At 53.2% G+C, this 19233-nt stretch overlaps 1 protein-coding gene across 1 annotated transcript in view; it reads right to left on the bottom strand.

Annotated features, from left to right (window-relative positions):
• Window positions 1-15500: 15500 nt before the first annotated feature.
• LOC104557130 (acrosin-like) overlaps window positions 15501-19233 on the bottom strand; it is a 52743-nt gene continuing 49010 nt past the window's right edge. The window contains exons 11-13 of the mRNA XM_062020053.1: window positions 17832-17841; window positions 16222-16335; window positions 15501-15510 (exon numbers count right to left, since the gene is read on the bottom strand). Coding sequence (XP_061876037.1) covers window positions 15501-15510; window positions 16222-16335; window positions 17832-17841 — 134 coding nt within the window. The remainder of the gene's footprint in view (window positions 15511-16221; window positions 16336-17831; window positions 17842-19233) is intronic.

Raw genomic sequence — 19233 nt, 5'->3', positions numbered from 1 at the left:
TGGGTGCTGGGGGAGGGCTCAGGGTGCTGGGGAGGGGGAGAGGGAGGGAATTTGGGTGCCGAGGAGGGAATTTGGGAGGGGGTTGGGTGCTGGGGCAGGGCTCTGGGTGCTGGGGCGGGCTCAGTCTTGAAAGGGGGCTCCTGGTGTTGGGGGGTGGTCAGGGTGCTGGGGGAGGGGTCAGTCTGGTTGGGTGGGGTCAGACTGAAAGGGGGCTCAGGCTGATTTGAGGGAGTCAGGCTGGTTTGGGGGCTCAGGCTGGTGTGGGGGTGTCTGTTTTGGGGGGCTCAATCTGGTGTGGGGGTGTCTGTGTTTTGGGGGGCTCAGGCTGGTTTGGGGGGCTCAGGCTGCTTTTGGGGTGTCTGTGTTTTGGAGGGCTCAGGCTGGTGTGGGGGGCTCAGGCTACTTTGGGGGCTCTGTGTTTTGGGGGGCTCAGGCTGGTTTGGGGGGCTCAGTGTGTTTTGGGGGGCTCAGGCTGGTGTGGGGGTGTCTGTGTTTTGGGGGGCTCAGGCTGGTGTGGGGGTGTCTGTGTTTTGGGGGGCTCAGGCTGGTGTGAGGGTGTCTCACCGACACAGTCGAGCTGCGCCGGGTCCAGCCAGTAGCCGGGGTCGCAGCTGCAGGTGAAGCCATCGGGGAGCCGGACGCAGCGCCCGTGGTGGCACCCACTGAGCACCCCACACTCCTCCCCTGGGGCTGGGGGGGTCAGGCTGGGGGTCAGCATCCCAAAATCCACCCCCCCTCCACCCCATCCCCTCCCCAAACTCACCCTCCTCCTCTTCCTTCTCCTCTTCCTCCTCCACCAAGGCTCCGTGGGCTTGGTAGGACCAGGCGTGGGGTCGGGGTGGGGGTCAGGTTGGGGGTCGGGGGGTTTATAACGGGGTCCCCGAGGTCGGTGAGGAATGAAAGGTAAAGGGGGGGCCTCAAAATCATCCCCCTCGTACCGGCGGGGGGGGTGTAAAGAGGATCGTGAGCGCTGATGCCGCCAAGCCCCGCCCCGAAGGAGTAAGGGTCGTATTCGGAACAGGGGGACAGAGTGGGGGGGGCGAGGTGGGGCCCCCCGAAATAGTCGGGACTGTAAGGGGGGGGGTAGGGGGGGGCGTAAGGGGGGGGGGTGTTCTAAGGGGGGGGCGGCGTAGCCCGGGGGGCGCAGAACGTTGCACAGGAACTCGAAGTCGTCTGGGGAGGGGGGAGGAGAGAGAGAGGAGAGAGGGGGGTTATGGGGGACCCCCACACACAGTAAACGGGAATGGGAGGGGGTTGGGGGGCTGGGGAGGGGATTTGAGGGCTGGGGGTGGGCTCTGGGTGCTGGGGAGGGGGTCTGGGCACTGGGGTGGGCTCTGGGTGCTGGGAGGGGAGTCAGGGTGCTGAGGGGGAGGGGGATTGGTGCTGGGGGAATAATAACGCCCCCCACAGGGGTCGTGAGATGGGGGGGTGGGTGGCTACGCGCGACTTTCTTAGTGAGGCACTTGGGGTCCCATCATGGGGGTGCATGGAGGGGTCAGCTGGATCCCTCCCATCGCCACGGGGTGAGTGGGGGATGTTGAGGGGTCCATGTGTTAGTAGGGGGGTGCCACGAAGTTTTCGGCTCTTGGCCTGAAACCCAGGCTCGAAGCCTGAAACCAGACTCTAAGTCTGAAACCAGCTCCAAGCCTACTTCATGTGGCGATCAACCCAGGGTCCGATTCTCAGCTGGGTGGGAAGAAATCAGTCCTACTCAATGTGAGTGATAGCAGAAATCTTCTCTTTATTGAGAGCAGGCTCTAACTTATATCCAGCAGTTTCAAAGCTAGCTCAACAACAGCAGCTAATAGATTACGTTCTTGTGTTCATCCTACTTGCGGTTCCTGCCATAAGCAAGCTCCCTCACATTTTCCCATCTTGTTTCTCTCCAAAGTTGTTTTCCACCTTGAGCTGTTAGCTCGTTAGCAGAAAACAGCCCGACCTTGAAGGAGCATAAAGCGGCCTGCTGTCTGCGTGACAGCAACTGCTTTAACCATGGCTCTGACTCTGGTCTTGATTGTGCATTAAATTCATATAACTAGAACTCAGATTGCCTTGCCCCGTCAGGCCTAACATTATACCCCGGGATCCATGTCCATTCTCCCTTAACCACTCCTCGACAAATCCCCCTTTTTTTTTTTGCACGATCAAGACTCAGTCAGTCAATGTAGGCACTGCCTTCATAATACAACTATATACTATTCTAAACATTACAAGCAAGAGCAAAATAACCAAAATCCATCTTAACCCTTCTTTGATTAACATAGTCAACCAAGCTGACAACCCCCCAAAAGCTGATTGAAGCCAATTATCAAAAGGGTTATAACCCACCGTAATATTCTTAGCATGAACCTTTAAATATGCCAAAGCTTTGTGAATAGATTCACTGTGATCAGAAAGATTAAAACAACACGTGCCTTCAAAGTCTTGGCATCCATGCCCTTGTGCCAATAGCAAAAAATCAATAGCTGCACGATCTTGCAATAAGGCATGTCTAAGGCTTTTTTGGTCTGCTAACAATTTTCCAATAACATCAGTAGTAACATTAGCTTGCTGCTCCAACACACTAGTTTTTCTAACTGCCGTAAGGCCTGGGCTGCAGCCAACCCAGGTACAAATGCTGAAGCAAATACATTCGCCGTAATGGACCACAATTGTACTTTACCATCACAATCTCCTTTTAAGTTGTGGGTGTTTCTTGTTTTCTGTAACTTGGTAATTTTTAACCAGTCCTGCTGTCGAGGAGCAAACAAAGTTAGTTTCCCTAAATAACATGGTTTCTAGATCTCTCTCTTGATCTACAGTAAATGCCTCCTCCTGAGCAATGAGGATATCATCCATAAAATGATACACAAGTGCATGTCTAATACTACTTACATCACTAATCAAGCCTTCTAATGTCATTGAGGTTTGGTTACTTTGTTTGCTAGGCCAGCATCCTAATTTGCATAGCTGAGTTAATAAAGCAGATACTCTTACACCTGGAGCAAATATACTAGTTGCTATTATTGCTGAGGAAGACCAAAGGTAACATGGTCATCACACTCGCCAGTAAATGCATGCACAAATTGTTTTGGACAATGATGTTTCTAAATCACTGTGTGATTAGGCATCAAGAGCGTCAGTTGTCCCAAACTGCGTGGTTCCCTTTGTAATCTCGAGGGTATCCCAGGCCATGCCTGGTCCCCACAGACCAGAAGAATTCCCTTTGGTAACTGTACAGGCACAAGACTAGACCTGGGTCTTTTTGGTGAAGTATAATTGCACTGAGATGTTGCGTTCTTATACACGCCCAGGATGGGATCCACATTCTGTCCCAAATGTTTTGGTATTGCTGGTAAAATTAAACATAACACAAAAATCCATCTTTATAGATCCCAATAATTCTGACTCCTGTGGCTCTGTGGTCATTATTGGCAACCATGAAATGATCAAATCCCAGCTGTCAACTTTGCCATTACCCTTAACTAAGGGATTTGGTTTTAATGCATTTGGTACAGGCCATTGTGCCACATCTGATGGAACTCCCACCAAACAGGTAGAAAAAGGACTATCTGGAGTGGCCATTGATAAACATATTGTAGACTGATTGATTGCTTTGGCCAGTGTAAGCCACATGTTTTGCTTGGGTTGTTGAAATTGCCTAAAACCATTTACTACAATCATTTCAAGCATCAACATAAACCACCTTTTAGCTTCTCAATGCCAAAATGTTCTGTTCCTGACACCTAAAACACCTTAGAAAGTTTCCCCTGTAAGAAAACCACTATTCATCATCACATTTACAGCAAAAGGCATAACATCACGACCAACAGTTTTTACACTCGTTGAGGCAAGGGACTGAGGATGGAAAGGCCGAGCCCAGCGGTCCGTGAGGGCCGGGGCCGGCGGTGTCGGCGCGGTGTGTGTGGGGGGGCTCCGGAGACACCGACCGGGCGCGGGAAGCGGCTGCGCGGCGGCGGCTGCGGATGGAAGGGGCGGGGGGGGTCTGGCTCACTCCGTGCCGGCCCCGGCGCCGGCGGCGCAGCCGCTGTTACTCTCTCCCGTGTTTTCTTTGTCTCCCCTCACATGCCCGATGGTGTCGAGTGTAACACGGGGTCGCGCTCCCCCACTCTCCTCTGATCATCCTGCGCTGCACCCCGGCCCGACTCCGCCCGCTCGGCATTGCCCTGCGAGTCGTCCCAGGGGTAACTCGGCGGGCTGGGCTCGAATGGGAAGCAGCTCTCCCGCGGGGGCTCTGCTCTGAAGCCCCTTCGCCTCTCTGACTTTGTAAATACTCTTGTGTAAAGAAGAACTCTTTTTTTTTTTTTCTCTCCGCACGCCCCGCTCAGCGCCGGGCGGCACCGGGCTGGCTTTCAGTGGCCACAGACTGTGTTTCCATGGTCTCTTGTCGCTCCAGTTTCTTTAATACTTCCTGCAGGAACCTGTCCGCTCCCCTGTCTGTCTCCTTCAGCCTCGGCGCAACAGTCAACGCCTGGGCAGCAAGCATTTCTTTTAAAGTATTTATCACGTCTCTCCAAATGAGACCTAAATCTTTACTGATCTTACTACTGTCCTTATCACCACTAATAGTGGCTTCCCAGAGAAGGTTTCCAATTTCTCGCCACTCACCAGAAAAGGGAGGTGAGATATAATTAGTCCCGATACCAAACAGTCCAGCTGTTGGCTCGGCTGCAGTCTCGGGCATATCAAGCCACTGAGTTACAGCAGCGGTCAAATCCTTTTCCAACTTATACTTTTTCAAACAGTTAATTACTTCTCTCCATGGTTTTATCAGTTTCCGAGCAGTCTTATCTTCGTCTATAACCAAGTCCCAAAGACAAGTCCCACATGCTCTCCACTCCTTCTCATCAAAATATTTCTCAGAGTCCTTAAAAAAGCCTTTACAATTACCATGTACAAGTAGACCAGACAAATCGGTCAGTTTAAAGTCCACCCCCTGCTTTTCTAAAAAGCGATGTAAAAGTGAGAGTGCTGCCTCCTTATCCATGTTGTCGGATCCTCGTCTCACCGCAACCTGTAGTCACTCCGCCGGGTACAGCAACCTCTGCTTGGGATCCGGCAGGCTTCCTCCGACGACTGCCTCTGCCTCCGTGTTTTCAAGTCTCAGCTCCCCGCAGGCAGGCTCCTTACCCGGTAACACCCAGTGATGGCCCCTGTTCGGGCTCCATTTGCCGGGAAGTTTTTGGCTCTTGGCCTGAAAAACCCAGGCTCAAAGCCTGAAACCAGGCCTGAAGCCTGAAACCAGACTCTAAGTCTGAAATCAGACTCTAAGTCTGAAAAACCCAGGCTCAAAGCCTGAAAAACCCAGGCTCGAAGCCTACTTCATGCGGCGATCAACCCAGGGTCCGATTCTCAGCTGGGTGGGAAGAAATCAGTCCTACTCAATGTGAGTGATAGCAGAAATCATCTTCTTTATTGAGAGCAGGCTCTAACTTATATCCAGCAGCTTCAAAGCTGGCTCAGCAACAGCAGCTAATAGATTACATTCTTATGCTAATCCTACTTGCGGTTCCTGCCATAAGCAAGCTCCCTCACATTTTCCCATCTTGTTTTTCCCCCATAGTTGTTTTCCACCTTGAGCTGTTAGCTCGTTAGCTGAAAACAGCCGGACCTTGAAGGAGCAGAAAGCGGCCTGCTGTCTGCGTGACAGCAACTGCTTTAACCATGGCTCTGACTCTGGTCTTGATTGTCATTAAATTCATATAACTAGAACTCAGACTGCCTTGCCCCGTCGGGCCTAACATTATACCCTGGGATCCGTGTCCATTCTCCCTTAACCACTCCTCGACAACAAATGGCTTGTGAGTTCAGATAAGGATGGAGAGATCACTCAGCAATGAGCATCACAGGCAGAACAGAAACAACTTGGGGAGAAAAAGGTGTGATTTATTAAAGGAACAATAAGAGCAGGGAGGTGAGAAATGAAACCATCTTAAAAAAACCTCCTCCCACCCCTCCTCTTCCCAGGACTCTCCTTCCTTCCCCCCCCAGCAGCGCAGGGGATGGGGAGTGGGAGTTGGGGTCACTTCATTACAGATGCACTTTGATGCTGCTGCTTCTCAGGGAGAGGCCTCCTCACACTTGCCACTGCTGCACTGTGGGCTCCCTCCCACGGGAGACAGTCCCTCCCCAACTGCTCCAGCGTGGCTCCTTCCCGTGGGCTGCAGCTCCTCACCAACTGCTCCAGCCTGGGGCCTGCCACAGGGGCAGCTCCTCACACCCTGCCCCAGCGAGGGTCACGCAGCAGGAGAGCAGCCCTTCAGGGACAGACTGCTCCAGCCTGGATCCGTCACAGGGTCACAAGTCCTGACAGCAAACAGGCTGTGTCGCGGTGTTTTTTCCCTGCGGTCCCTGTAGGATGCCCTGTGGTCAGCACCATCGTTGCGCTGGAGCCCACGCGCAGCCCGGCGGGTGCAGCCCTGGTGACGTCAGTGCTGAGAGAAGGTGCCTGAGAGCGTGGATGGGCCGGAGAAGGTGCCGCTGTCACAAAGGGCCCGGCCCCAGCAGCCCTATAAAAGCGGGCCGGGGGCAGGGAGCCGGCAGCGCGGGCAGCGGCTGAGCAGCACGCTCGGGCAGCGGCAGCATGGCCCGGGCCCGGAGCCGCAGAGCGCGCAGCAGGAGCCGCAGCAGGAGCCGCAGCAGGAGCCGCCGCTCCCGGGGCCCACGCCGAGCCAAGAGAGCCCGCAGGGCCGGGCAGCCCAGGCGCCCGCGGCCCGTGAGGAGCCGCCGCCGCCGCGGGACGCGCGGCCGCCGCCGTGGCTGAGCCCGGCCGGCTCTGATCCGCTGCGCGGCCGCTGGGCCTGAGCCTCCCGGCCGCCGCCAGCACCGCTGCTGTGCCGCCGCAGCGCCGCCACGGCTCCTGCAATAAAGACGAGCCCATGACGCAGCCCTGGGCTGGGTGTCCTTGGCGCTGGGGCTGGGCCGGGGGGGACACGCCCTAGGGAAGAAGACTGAAGCCGGCAGCTCGGCACTTTGGCACTTTGACAGTTGCATGGCAAGGGGATGGGGCGGGATGGGAGTGCCCAGGGAGAGCACCAGGGCTGATGGACAAGAGCTGAACACAAGTAGTCTCACCGAAGGAAAAGCCTCTTTAGAGGAAGGCTGAGGGAGCCCTGGCACAGGCTGCCCCAGGAGGCTGTGGAGGCTCCTGCTCTGCAGGTTCTCAGGCCCGGCCTGGACACCTTCCCGTGTGACCTGATCTAGTTGGGAGCTTTAGCAGAGGGCTTGCCTAGATGATCTCTAGAGGTCCCTTCCAGCTCCTACCACTCTGTGATTCTGTCACAGCTCCCACATCACAGGAGCTGGCAAGGGAGCACTTTGCTGGCTGACAGGCTCCCCTGGGACCTCTCTAGAGGAGTAGGAGAGCTGTGGCTGGGGGCTTTCTTCTGATCTGGGGCTGTTTAGTCTGGAGGAGACTGAGGGGGGATCTCACTGACAGTTACAAACGTCTACATGGTGGGTGTCAGGAGGCTGGGGTTTCCCTTTTTTTCCTGTTGTAGGCAGTGACAGGACAAGAGGTCATGGAAAGAAGCTGCAACAACAAAAGTTCCATTGAAATGTAAGGAAAACAATGTTTCCCTGTGAGGTGAGGGAGCCCTGGCCCAGGCTGCCCAGGGAGGGTGTGGAGGCTCCTTCCTTGGAGCTCTCTGAACCTACATGGACACGTTCCTGTGGGACCTGACAGAGATGGACCTGCTTTAGCAGGAGGGGTTGGACTAGATGATCTCTGCAGGTCCCTTCCAACCCCACCACTCTGTGATTCCGTGATTCCCTGACCATGGCCACCTTTGAAGAATGGCTTGTTCACGTCAAAGCTGGCATCACAAACCCAGTCACAAGGTGTCCATCCTACTCCTGTAGAGGGGTCCCAGGGCAGCCTTTATTTGAGTCTGGGCTGAGCAGACTGACTGCACACGAATGAGGAGAGCTCCCACCTTCGTATTTCTTGTAGAATAAGCTTTCCTACTCTCCTCTCTCGCTCAAGCACTGGAGTCTGTTTTGCTCAGGACCGTCACTGGCAGCGAGCCCTCCCTGCCCTTGTCTCCATCCACAACGACCTTGGTGATCTTTTTACTGCCATTTCGCTGGGGCCTCTGCCATCCTAATGAGGGTGGGGGTGGATGTGGGCACCGAGCAAGAGACTGTCGTGCTGCTGCTGGGCTGCTTGGGCCAAACCACCACACACACACACACCAGTTACTTACTTACTTACTTACTTACACACACCCACTGCTCTCACCAGTTCCCCCCAGCAGAGAACACTACACCTGATGACTTGTGGTTCCCACTCAGATGGGCTGGCATTCGGACCTCCATCTGTACCTAGAGCAGAGAGCTCCCTTGCCCTAGAAAGCACTTGGATGTGCAGGTATTGGGAAAGCAGGACAGGCTGTGGTGACCAGCTGCAAGGCAAGGCCACAGAAGTGGACTGATCAGCCCCCTGTTTACGTGTGACCTGCTCCTTTCAACCCCTTTTCTCTCTGTTTTCCCACCTCTGTTCCTCCAGAAACCACCTGATCTCACCCTTTGCCTTGGTTTGGTCCTTTCCTACACATCCCATGGCAAGATCCGCGAGGCAGCAGCAGCCATCCTGAGTTGCCACAGCCATGCTGGGAAGCTCTCCCCTTGCCCTCCTCGGTGAATCTTTCACACAGACCTGTTGGAACTCTTTTTCATTCATCTTTTCAGTGATTTCTCAGGAAACACAGCAATTCCCCTCCTACACCTGGCAATTCTGTCTTCTTTAAGAAAGCACTGAAAGCCATTCAGAGCTCCAGACCAGCCCCGGGACATTTCCCAGTGCACATATTCAAGCAGGAGCTATCTGAAAGGGAAGGATCCTGTTCTAATAGTCTTCACCTCTGGGTGTCTGGCTGGGCAATGGGACATAGAAAGTCGTCTCTCATTTGAAGAGCAGACAAATCCCTCATTTGTACCACTTAGAGGAGGGTAAAGCAGGGAGTGTCAGGACTCAGCACACTTTGGCTTGCAGACAGTCAGGCCCCATTAGGATTGGTCTGATATTCTGATTGTTGTGATCCTGTTCCCTTTGCTTCTCTGGAGCAGGAGTTGTGTCCTGCTTTGTCCAGGACAGCTCCATCTCCAGGGTGGGACAGAGCAGAGTCTGCAGAAGTGCCCTTTGCAACAGGACTGTCCTGCTTGACTTACGGCCCAGATGCTTTTTGAGGAGTTACTTGTGTGTGAAGTCATCTTCAAGGCAGCACAAGGGAAAACACAGGGCAGAGAGGAAAAAGACTAATGGGCACTGCAGCTCTCCTGACTGCACTAAGGCACAGAGAGAGGAGCCCTTTCCACGTCGTGTGCCAAGATTCCTCCAATTTTCAGTGATAAAAGTGAGTTCTATCCCAAAAAAGAGCACCCCTGACACAGAAAAGCTGACTCCTCAGCAGCACGGGAGCAGAGCTCCTGCCCCTCACAGCCAACACACAGCACAGCAGAGAAATGCATTTCATTGGGAGGGTAATTACCTGAAGAATGGAGTGGCTTTGCTCAGAGGAGTCTGTCTTGTATTTCCTCTGCACTTTGCTGTTTTTAAAAGGCTCTCCTTCAAAGGAACAGCAAATGCCCAACAGCAGCTGCAGCAGTCAGTTCCTGCTCCTGCCCTTCGCAGGCACAGGGGAGCTGCAGCTGCTGCATTTTGGGCTGTGCCTGGGCATCTCCCTGGCTGCCCTCCTGGCCAACGGCCTCGGCATCAGCGCCGTAGCCTGTGACCACCCCCTCCACACCCCCATGGACTTCTTCCTCCTCAGCCTCTCCCTCTCGGACCTGGGCTCCATCTCCACCACGGTCCCCAAAACCATGGCCAACTCCTGCTGCGACCATTGGGACATCTCCTACTTGGGACATGCTGCCCACACATTGAGGAGTCTCCTTTTCATTTCAGGACAGCGTTATCTTCTCACCATCATCTGCTACGGCCGCTCCCTGGCCATCTGCCAAGCCCTGCACTAGGGGCCGCCCTGGGCAGCAGAGCCTGTGTCCAGGTGGCAGCAGCTGCCCGGGGCTCTGGCTTTCCCTCAAGTTTCTGTACTTTACTTTCTGTCAAGTTTCCTTTGTTTCCCGTGTTTTTCTTTGGCAATATTAGACTTTATTTTGTTAGGTATTTTCTATGATTACTACTATTTACTACCATTTCCTACTACTTCCTCTTCTTTTTCCCTCTGCAAGTGCTTGAGGCGTCTGGGACTTTGCAGTCCTAGGGACAGAAGGACGTGTCACCGGTGCAGGGGGATGCAGAGGGTAGATGTTGTCCAGACACAAGTGTTTGAACCTCCTGCCAATCAGGCTCAACGCTCCTTCAACTTCATGGGAGAGGCCTGGAAGACAAGAATCCCACCCAAGGTCAGCAGCACAGGTAGGCTGAGGACACCTCCAGCCCTGCCATGGGAAGCAACTCAGCTGCCAGAAGCCTCCTGAGCTGCATTGACCCAACTCATTCACAGACACTTTTCAGCCCCAATTGCTCCAACATCCTTCCCAGTCAAGATGCTGAGAAGCATCTCCTATCTGCTGCTTCAAGCCCAAAGGGATCCTGCAAAAGGGGCTGGTTCAGCTCCAGCAGCCAAAGCTGCTCAAATGCATTCCCAGCCCTACAACAGAGGCTGCACGTGCCCAGGCCCAGGCCACTTGCCACATCCCTCTGCTGGAACAGCCCTGAGCAGAACATTTTGGTAAAAGCCGTGGCCTAGCCAAGCCACTGAATCCATTTCTAGTCTAATTAAAGCCCCCAAGCTACGCTCTAGACTCTGAACAAAAAGGCTCCTCTTACCTTTGATGTGACAGACTTCGTAGTCATCGACATCAGGGAGCGCTGAGAGAGAAATTTTGGCCCCAGACTCTCTCCTCAAGCTGTTAATAAATTGTCCTTGCTTGCCAATCAGATGTGTAACTATCACCTTGATGAAAGACAAGAAAGCAAGAGTCAAGGGGAGAAATGTAGATCAAACACCACTGTGCCCTGGGGCTTCTTTTGCCCATCTTCCTGGTTCCTGCAGCTGATTTGGAGGTTGGGTTTGGACAGGCAGCTGCAACGTGACCCTCCTGCACAGGGGAAAGCACCACAACTCATTCCCTACTCTTAGGAGCTGTGAGCCCTCAAAGCCTTCTGAGGGCTTTCAGAGCATCACCTTGACAGATCAGGGTGGAAGGTGCTGGAGAAGGACTCCAACCACCAGCCCTGGGTGTAGCAATAACATGCCTCTTCTTTCCATCTCTGCACCTCTTCTTCCTTCCTATTGGGTCCCCACGGCAGCTGAAAGTGTCTCCGCAGGGCAGAGCAGGAGGCACGAGCAGGACAGCGGCTGCTTACCTTTGGCACCTCTATTGCCCAGACAACCACTTTGGATTTTCCCCTTTGGCCGCGCTTCTTTCGGGTCACTGTCTGCCACTCGGGACCGTCTGTGTCCTCCGAGTCCTCGTCAGACCCATTTACACCTGCAAGACAGGCACACAGGTCAGCATTCAGACAGCCCACACAGTGCAGCTGCCACACAGCAGGCCAGGCAATGAGATCCTTTCCTAGAGAGGTGACACTAAGCACTTGCTACGCATTCCATGGGGATGCTCCTCCATCAGGTTCCCCAGGATGTCACGAAGGGTCAAGTCCCATCACACACCCTTCATGCCTGGGGAGAAACCAGCCCACCTCTGGGAATGCAACAGGAGCAGGCCCAAGTTCAGCAGCAGCCCCTCAAACACAGTGACCCTTTCCCCAGCAGCAGAGGCAAGACAGTCCTGTCCAAGTGCTGACCAAAACTGCCCCAAGTGGAGCAGCAGCCGTTTGTCGTGGCCCCAGCCCAGCCAGGTGCCCAGCAGCCCGGCACAGCCCTTACCTGCCGCGCCACGCGCATGGCTGCCCGCCGCCAGCAGCCCCGCAGCATCCCTGCTGGCAGCTGTGTGCTCAGCCGCTGCCGCCGCCTCCAACAGCCCCCGCTCAGGGGCAGCAGCGCCGGCCGCCTGCGGAGGGGCATCAGCTGGGGCGGCTGCAGCCGGGCAGAGCCCAGCGGGCACATCCCGCGCGGCACCCGGCAGCGCTGCCTCAGCCCGGGGCTCTGCCTGCGGGGATGGCGGCAGCGCAGCGGCGCTCTGGGCACTGCTGGGCTCCTGCCCGGCTCCTGGCGCTGCCGGCGCTGCTGACGGCCGCTGCTCTGCGTCGGCGCCTGAGCCTGAGCCCTGTGCGGGGCTGGCTGCAGCGCTGCCGGGACACTCTGTGCTCTGCACGGGGACAGAAACAGCAGCAGGGACGCTGCTTTCCCCTGCACATCCTGTTGTCTCTTGTCTGTCAGCGTCATCCTCCAAGGTGCTGGGCTGAAATGTCATCGCTGACACCTCTGGAAGGTCAGCCTCTGGGCATTCCTCTTCCAACGAGGAACACAGACTCTGAGGGACACAGGCTTCCGTCTGGGGCCACGAGTCCTTCTCTGTGCCTCCTTCCTCCAGCTCTTCCTCAGCAGCAGTGGCCGGTTCCTCACGGTCTCTGGCCTGCGCTTTTCGGGAGGAATAGAGCCACCAGCAGCCCAGCAGTGCCAGCGCTCCGGGCACGGCGTATGGGATCACGCTGCAGAAGCGCAGAGACATTGCACACAGCCTCAGCAGGATCTAGCAGGAGACACAGACAGCATGTTCAAATAGACACAGGGAACAAAACAGGAAGGCAAAAGTTTCAGAAAAGCCTTGAGGCTCCTGTTTGGGCCCAAACCCTCCTCTGTAGCTCCCAGTGCCTCCTTTTTGGGCCACAATCAGAACTAGCACAGAGCAACACTACTCATAGCCCTGGCCAGCCTAGAGAGGTGCAAGAGTTCAGCCTAGAGATGGATCACGAGGTACAGAGTTGGATCATCCTTACCTTTGGAAGAGGCTGGAGAAGTGGGCAGCAAATGAGAGATGGTTGGAAGCAAGCAGGAAGGCAAGTAGCCAAAGAAGGAGCTGAGTCCTCCCGAGGGCAGCTCAGCCCAACTGGCTCTGGCTGTCCCGCTCTGAGGCTCTACAGCCCCTGGCCAGGTGAGGTCACAACGCCGGGTGGGGTCTGGAACAGCCCCTGTGTGACATCAGCAGCGCCCTAAGGTCTCCCTCTCCCTTGGTGACGCCCACAGCGCTCCCCCTCCCCTGGGATGGCCTCTGGCATCACTACTAGCCATAGTTTAGAACTACTGCTAGAGGCACAGTATTGTTCACACTGACAGGAAAAGTCTAACACTGAGCAGGGCTGCAGGGATGAGGCAGCTGGGATGCAAGAAATCCGCTCCACAGTGGCTCCCTGGGACACCAGCACGGAGGCCAGGACAGAGCGGAGACTCTGTGGGCAGGTCCTGTCAGCTCTTGCAGAAGAAGGGAGCTGCATGGTACTACAGAACTCTCCTGACAACACAACATACAGCTTGTGAGTTCCAAGTGCCAATCAGGACTCAATAACCAGTGTGACTTTCAAGCAGGGATTCTTTTTGGCAGCGCTGGGCACACAGGGGATGGCTCCACCAAGTGTGTGCCCTGCTTAGAGCAAAACTTTCTACATGTGCCCAGACTAGATCTGCATATTCATTGCATTTCTTCATGAGTTTCCCCCATTGTCCTGTCTCAGTCTGCCCAGGTCACTGACGACTTATTTCATAGAGACTGATGTCACTCACCCACATCAATGACAGCAGGTGGTTCTCCTTCACTCAGCTCCAGAGGGTAACCTCCAGGGGCATCTCCACTCAGGGAATTACCAGACATACCGCAATTGCCCTGGGCCCATGGCTCCAGCCTGGCCAGGGCCCTCTGAAGAGCCTTCCTGCCCTCAAGCACATCTACACACCTGCCCAGCTTGGTGGGATCATCATACTCCCTGAGGGTGGTGGTTTAGCCCTGACTGGGTGCCAGGTGCCCACCAAGTTATAACTTTCACATGATTCCACACACGTTCTTCAGCATCATTCCCCCTCTGAAGGTCTTTCATCAGTTTCAGATTTCCTTAAAAACGACCTTGATCTCATAATTCCTGAGACAAAAACTGACCAATACTCACAAAAGCCACCAGTCTGCAGTCTGGGTGAAAGCAACTGCTGCCCCATTACAACTGTCAGCCAGCTGTCACCTCTGCCACACTGGAGCTACTCACCTACACAAGATTCCCCTATCACTGCCAATCACCTTGGATCATCCCTCATGATCCAAGTGTGGAGTGGAATTCCTCCCGAGTTCCCCACACAACCTGCTTCTCCACCACAGACGTGTCAGGCAGTTGGACAGCTTCTTTTCAGCCCTTCTGTATTCTGTCAGTTCCTTTGCCAAATCCCTGCCAAAGCAGGCGACAGGTTCCCTGGCAGCCCGGCTGCCACAGATGCTGCACCAGGGCCCAACAATGGCAAAGCAGCAGCAGGCCAAGAAGCTGGAGAAGCTGGTGGGATGATGGGTGGATCCTGCTGGCTGGAAATGCTTGGCTGGAGAAGAGGTTGCAGGTTGTGTGTTCTCGCTTGTCTGAGGAGTGTGGCTGGAGGTGGAGGCGGTGGCAGCTGCTGCTGAGGCTGCTACTGAATCTGCTGACTGCAGCCAGTGTCATTCCTCAAGTTGTTCACAATCTGGAGGCAGAAACACTGTTAGAAAAAGGCACCATGAAACTTCAGGAGAGTCGGGAACAAAAGCCTCCACAGAGGGAAATGATGGCTATCCCTGTAAGGGCTGTCAATCCTAAAATCAACCCAGAGACAGATACATGAGCACATCCCACTAAAGGCTGGTAAGAATGACTGGTCACCCAGAGCAGCTGCATTCAAAGCACTCCTAAGAGTCAGGAGAAATGTCTGTCTGATGACACGTTGGGCACTGATGTTCCTCAGATTCCAGCAGTGCTGTTCTAATACCTGTGATGAATTAGAACCATCAGAATAGCTCTGAGCCAAACTAAGGAAATGTTTAGGGTTCAAGTCAATGACAATCAATTACAAAAGCATGTGGGTTAAATGCCTGCCTGTCTGTCTGTGGCAGACCCCAGTAAGTCACCAGAGCTGGCTGTACAGTTTTGTGGGAGACAAAAGGGCTGTGGGCAGCCTAAATGCCTTCCATATCCAATCTGGAATTCACCTGCACCATTATGCTCTCTTCTCATACTCCACCTTCTGCCTGTAGAGATCATTGAAGCAGAGACGTTCCAAGGGAAAAAAAGAGCTGGCTGCCTTTTGTTTCTGTCTTTAGCACGAGAAGAGCCCTTTGCTGTTCTGAGGGTACTTCAGTTTTCAGTAGAACAGGTAACAGAGTCGCTGTGTCATCTATTTCAGCTTTCACAAGATCAGATGTGATGTTTGGAGTTAACAAACATGGCAGTAACACTTACAGTCGTCACAGTCATCGTTTTGACAGCAGGGAATAACAGCTGCATCCATCATTAACTCTTTACACAGGGGACATAACAGCTCCTCAGGAACAGGAACATCTGAAGAGGAGGAGGAGGAGGAGGATGGCTCCTGTGGCAAGAAGGGAGGCTTTTCCTTCTTCTTCCGAGCCTAAGCTGCCCTGGGGGGAGGGAGGGTGGGGAAAGAGAAACATTAAAGACTGGGAAAGGAAAAGTCATCCTCTCAGACTAGTCAAATCCCTTTCTGACAGCTGGAAATGCATGGAATGAATCCCACCTCTGCTCTGGCAGAGGGTCAGTGCAAAATGCAGGCTCACGAGGAGTTTAGTCTCCGAGTCATCACATTTCAGAGAAGGAGGAAGTCTTTGTAACAGCTTCTGCAAAAGGAGCCCTATGACAGAAAACCACAAGTGCTCCCAATCCCTTTCTCAAACAGCCACTCTTGTCAGCACACAGCAGCACCTGCTCAGTTCAGAGCAACAGCACAACTTCAGCCTGTTTCACACGTGCCATCTGATCAAAGGCAGAGGAAATCTCCAGCCAGCAGCCAGTGGTGAAAGTTGACAAGAAGCCTTTGAAACTTCAACCAGAGGCAAAAGGAGCTTTCCAAGAGAAAGACTCCCCAGGAACAGCACTGAACTCTTGGTCAGAAATGCAGGTTCTTGGCACACTACAAGATGAAGCAACTTCCAGGGGCACCAACAGCAGGACTGCACTGTCTTCATATTGGAACACACGACAGATGGGAAGGTTGAGATACATTGACACTGCTGCCTCCCTCACAAGGACAGATGCTGGCCCGTCTCTCTCTCACACACACACATGGTTCCTCTCGCTCACTCTCTGGCCAGTCCAATTAGCTCCCCACTTACGCATTACTGGCTGGGATGGCGTATTTCCCGTCGCTCGTCAGCATCGCGCCCTTCGTGTTGGGATCATCCACCTCCACCATGAAACTCCTGGGAATTCCAGTGCTCCTTTTCATTCTGGGAACAGCATCACAAGGGATCAGAACTTCAAATGAAGCACTTGCAGCTAGACTCTAAAGCCTGAACATCAAAATGCTGTGTTCTCAGAGTCCAGTGACTGTGGAAATCTCCCTGTGCACAGACACTGCTCTCTCGTGGTACATCCAGTGCAGCTGAAAGGCTTTCAGCCCAAAGTCCTGTGACTCAGGAGCCCTGTAAAGAAAAACCAGAACAACTCATCAGGCTGCTGTCTTGAAAACCAGCAAGAACAAGCCCCACCGCGCCCACTGCCCCCAAAGCACTCACTAGAATAGAAAGAGAACAAAACTGCAACAGACCCAAAAGCCTCACACACCCACCTGTGGCAAGAGTAACTGACTGCAAGCCCACTTAGAGGGGTGCACCCTAAACCAGACCTGCAATAGAACAGGTTGTTGTCATACAAACAGGTACTGAGGAGAATTGAACTGGACTAGAACTATGAGCTCATTTCACAGATACCAAAGCACTGCTGTTGCACAGGAAAGGTCCCTCAGAACAGGAGATTACTGTCTTGTGCATTACCAACTGAAGAAGGGAAACCAAGAGCAAGCAGGTGTCTTGCTGAGGACAGCAGACCACATTACAAGGATCACAAGTGCATCTTGAGGACGACGGCTGGTAATGCATCTGTGACACCTCTGTCTCTGAGAGGAAAATCATGTCTTTGAAATCCTTAGGAAAAGCTCTCCAGAAACTCATTTCCACCATGGGTCAAATCCCTGCTCCTGAAGCCCTGCATTTCATTCTAATGGTTTACACACACTGACTAAACACCCAGTAGCGGGAGAAGTAAAGAAAATAGCGTCCCTGTTTTAAATTCACCTTCATACAACAAGCTGACACAAGACATGCCAGGGGATTTAGATGCACTAGACAGAAAACAGCAAGGCTGCTGCTGACTTTGAGCTGAATGTCATGACGGCATTGAGCTAGATCTTTGCCAGGCCCGGAGTGCTTCACCACCGCGGCACTCTCAGCAGAAACACCGTCTTTGTAGAGAAATGGAGAGAAGAGGCAATCACAAAACGACAGCTGGAGACTGCCAACACACAAACAGTAACCCAAAAGTACTTCAGACTGCCGCTCAGTCATGGGCTTTGGAAGGCATTTGCAGTAGTTCTCCACACAGTGCTCTGTATTACACCTTGGTAGTTTAGACTTGGCTCTGCAGATGAATTACCAGCCTGGCTAAGAGCTCCAGCTGCACTGTGCCTCACCACTACTACCTTGTCAAGTCTGGATGTTGGCTCACACACACAGGAACTGGACTGACCCAAAAACCACAGCCTGGGCTCTGCAGCACCGATGATCCAAGTGAGTTCAGGTGGAAACACATTTCTGAGCCATTCTCCTTTCTCCAAGACTATACGTCCCAGTCAGAGAGAAACTCAAACAGGCTGTGCAAACACCCCAGGAAGTCCATCCTATGAATACATCAAGCACTTCTGACTGTTTTAATTGTGGTAACTCACCTCTCCTTTCCTGAGCCACAAAAAAGAGCCAGAATGGCTGCTACAGTGAGTAGAAGCTACTAATTTGTTGTAGAAGTTGGAAATGTAATTATAGATTGTGGGCTATGTGGAGATAAAAGTTATTTGAGCTTGTGGAATATTAGTGATTGTATATATTGTAAGCAATAAAGTTAGCTTTGGCCTTTGGGCTTGTTGTGTCAGTATGAAAAAGTATTGAGGACAGTGGAAAATTACAACATGCAGAAGTTGGTACAGAAGAACAGGAACTTGTGGTTACAGATAAGAACATTCTGTTTAGCAATAGGATCTTAGGACCCTGTTAAGCAAACTTTGAAACTTATCTAGTCTTGCAACATAATAATCTCTTGGCAGGGTCGTATGTTTTTTATTAGCCTATCAGGAGCTCAGCTTCTGAGATGTGTATGAGATGATTGGTTGATTGTACCAATCAGCGTGTGACACGCTGGCTTTGGGAGTATATAAGTATGCTGTTTGTGAATAATAAAACAGACACCTTGCTTGCATCAAGTTGCGTCTCCGTCTCTCAATCGCGGCAAATGGTGACCCCGACGTGATTCTTGGTGAAGAGTCCATCGGAGACAGATAATCACCTATCTGGTGGCGTGCTGCGAGTCCCGCAGAACTGAAGGAGCTGCTGAAACGAAGCAGGAAAAGCCGGCTAATCACCCCCGTCTGGAACGAGAGGTGAGCTGCGGGAAACTGAAAAATGGGGAATCAGACAAGTTCTCCTGAAAGAGACGTTTATGAACTAATGAAAGCTTTGCTTAAAAAGCATGGAAAAAAGACCATTTCGGGTCAGGACCTTAAGTTAATCCTTAAATGGGTCCAGTTTAAGATCCCCACGGTCACTGCTTCTTCAATTTTCACCCAAGATGTTTGGGATAATGTGGGGGTAAAATTATGGGATGCAGCTACTTCTGGAAATGAGGAGGCTCAACGAATGCTCCCACGGTGGAGATTAATTTATGAGACGATAAAGGCGCAGGAGCAGAGCCAGCGAGATTTAGAGGGGGGAGTGCAGCCCTCAGCAGCTTCAGCACCACCAATTCCGCAGCCCTCAGCAGTACCAGTCCCGCAGGTTCTGTCACCACCCCCGTTAGCCTGTGCTGCAGGTTATCCACCGGAGGATGATCCTTTTGATCCAGGACCCATTGACCCTGAAAAGGAGCCTGATCTGTTCCCTCCTAGCCCCCATGATGTTTGGGGAGAGATTAAGCGCCAAGCACTAAAGGAAGGGGAACTAGAAATAGCGCAAACCATAGTGGCTCCTGTAATCTATCAAGGAAGGGGGGGGGGCGGCTCAATGGGAACCATTATCTTTTTCGGTGATTAAGGAATTGCGTCGTACGGTCACTGAGCATGGGCTGTCTTCTCCTTATTT

Source organism: Colius striatus, unplaced genomic scaffold (genome assembly GCF_028858725.1).
Source record: "Colius striatus isolate bColStr4 unplaced genomic scaffold, bColStr4.1.hap1 scaffold_43, whole genome shotgun sequence".
Lineage (NCBI taxonomy): Eukaryota > Metazoa > Chordata > Aves > Coliiformes > Coliidae > Colius > Colius striatus.
Note: the sequence above shows the minus strand (reverse complement) of the source record. Positions and strands in the feature narration are given on the sequence as shown.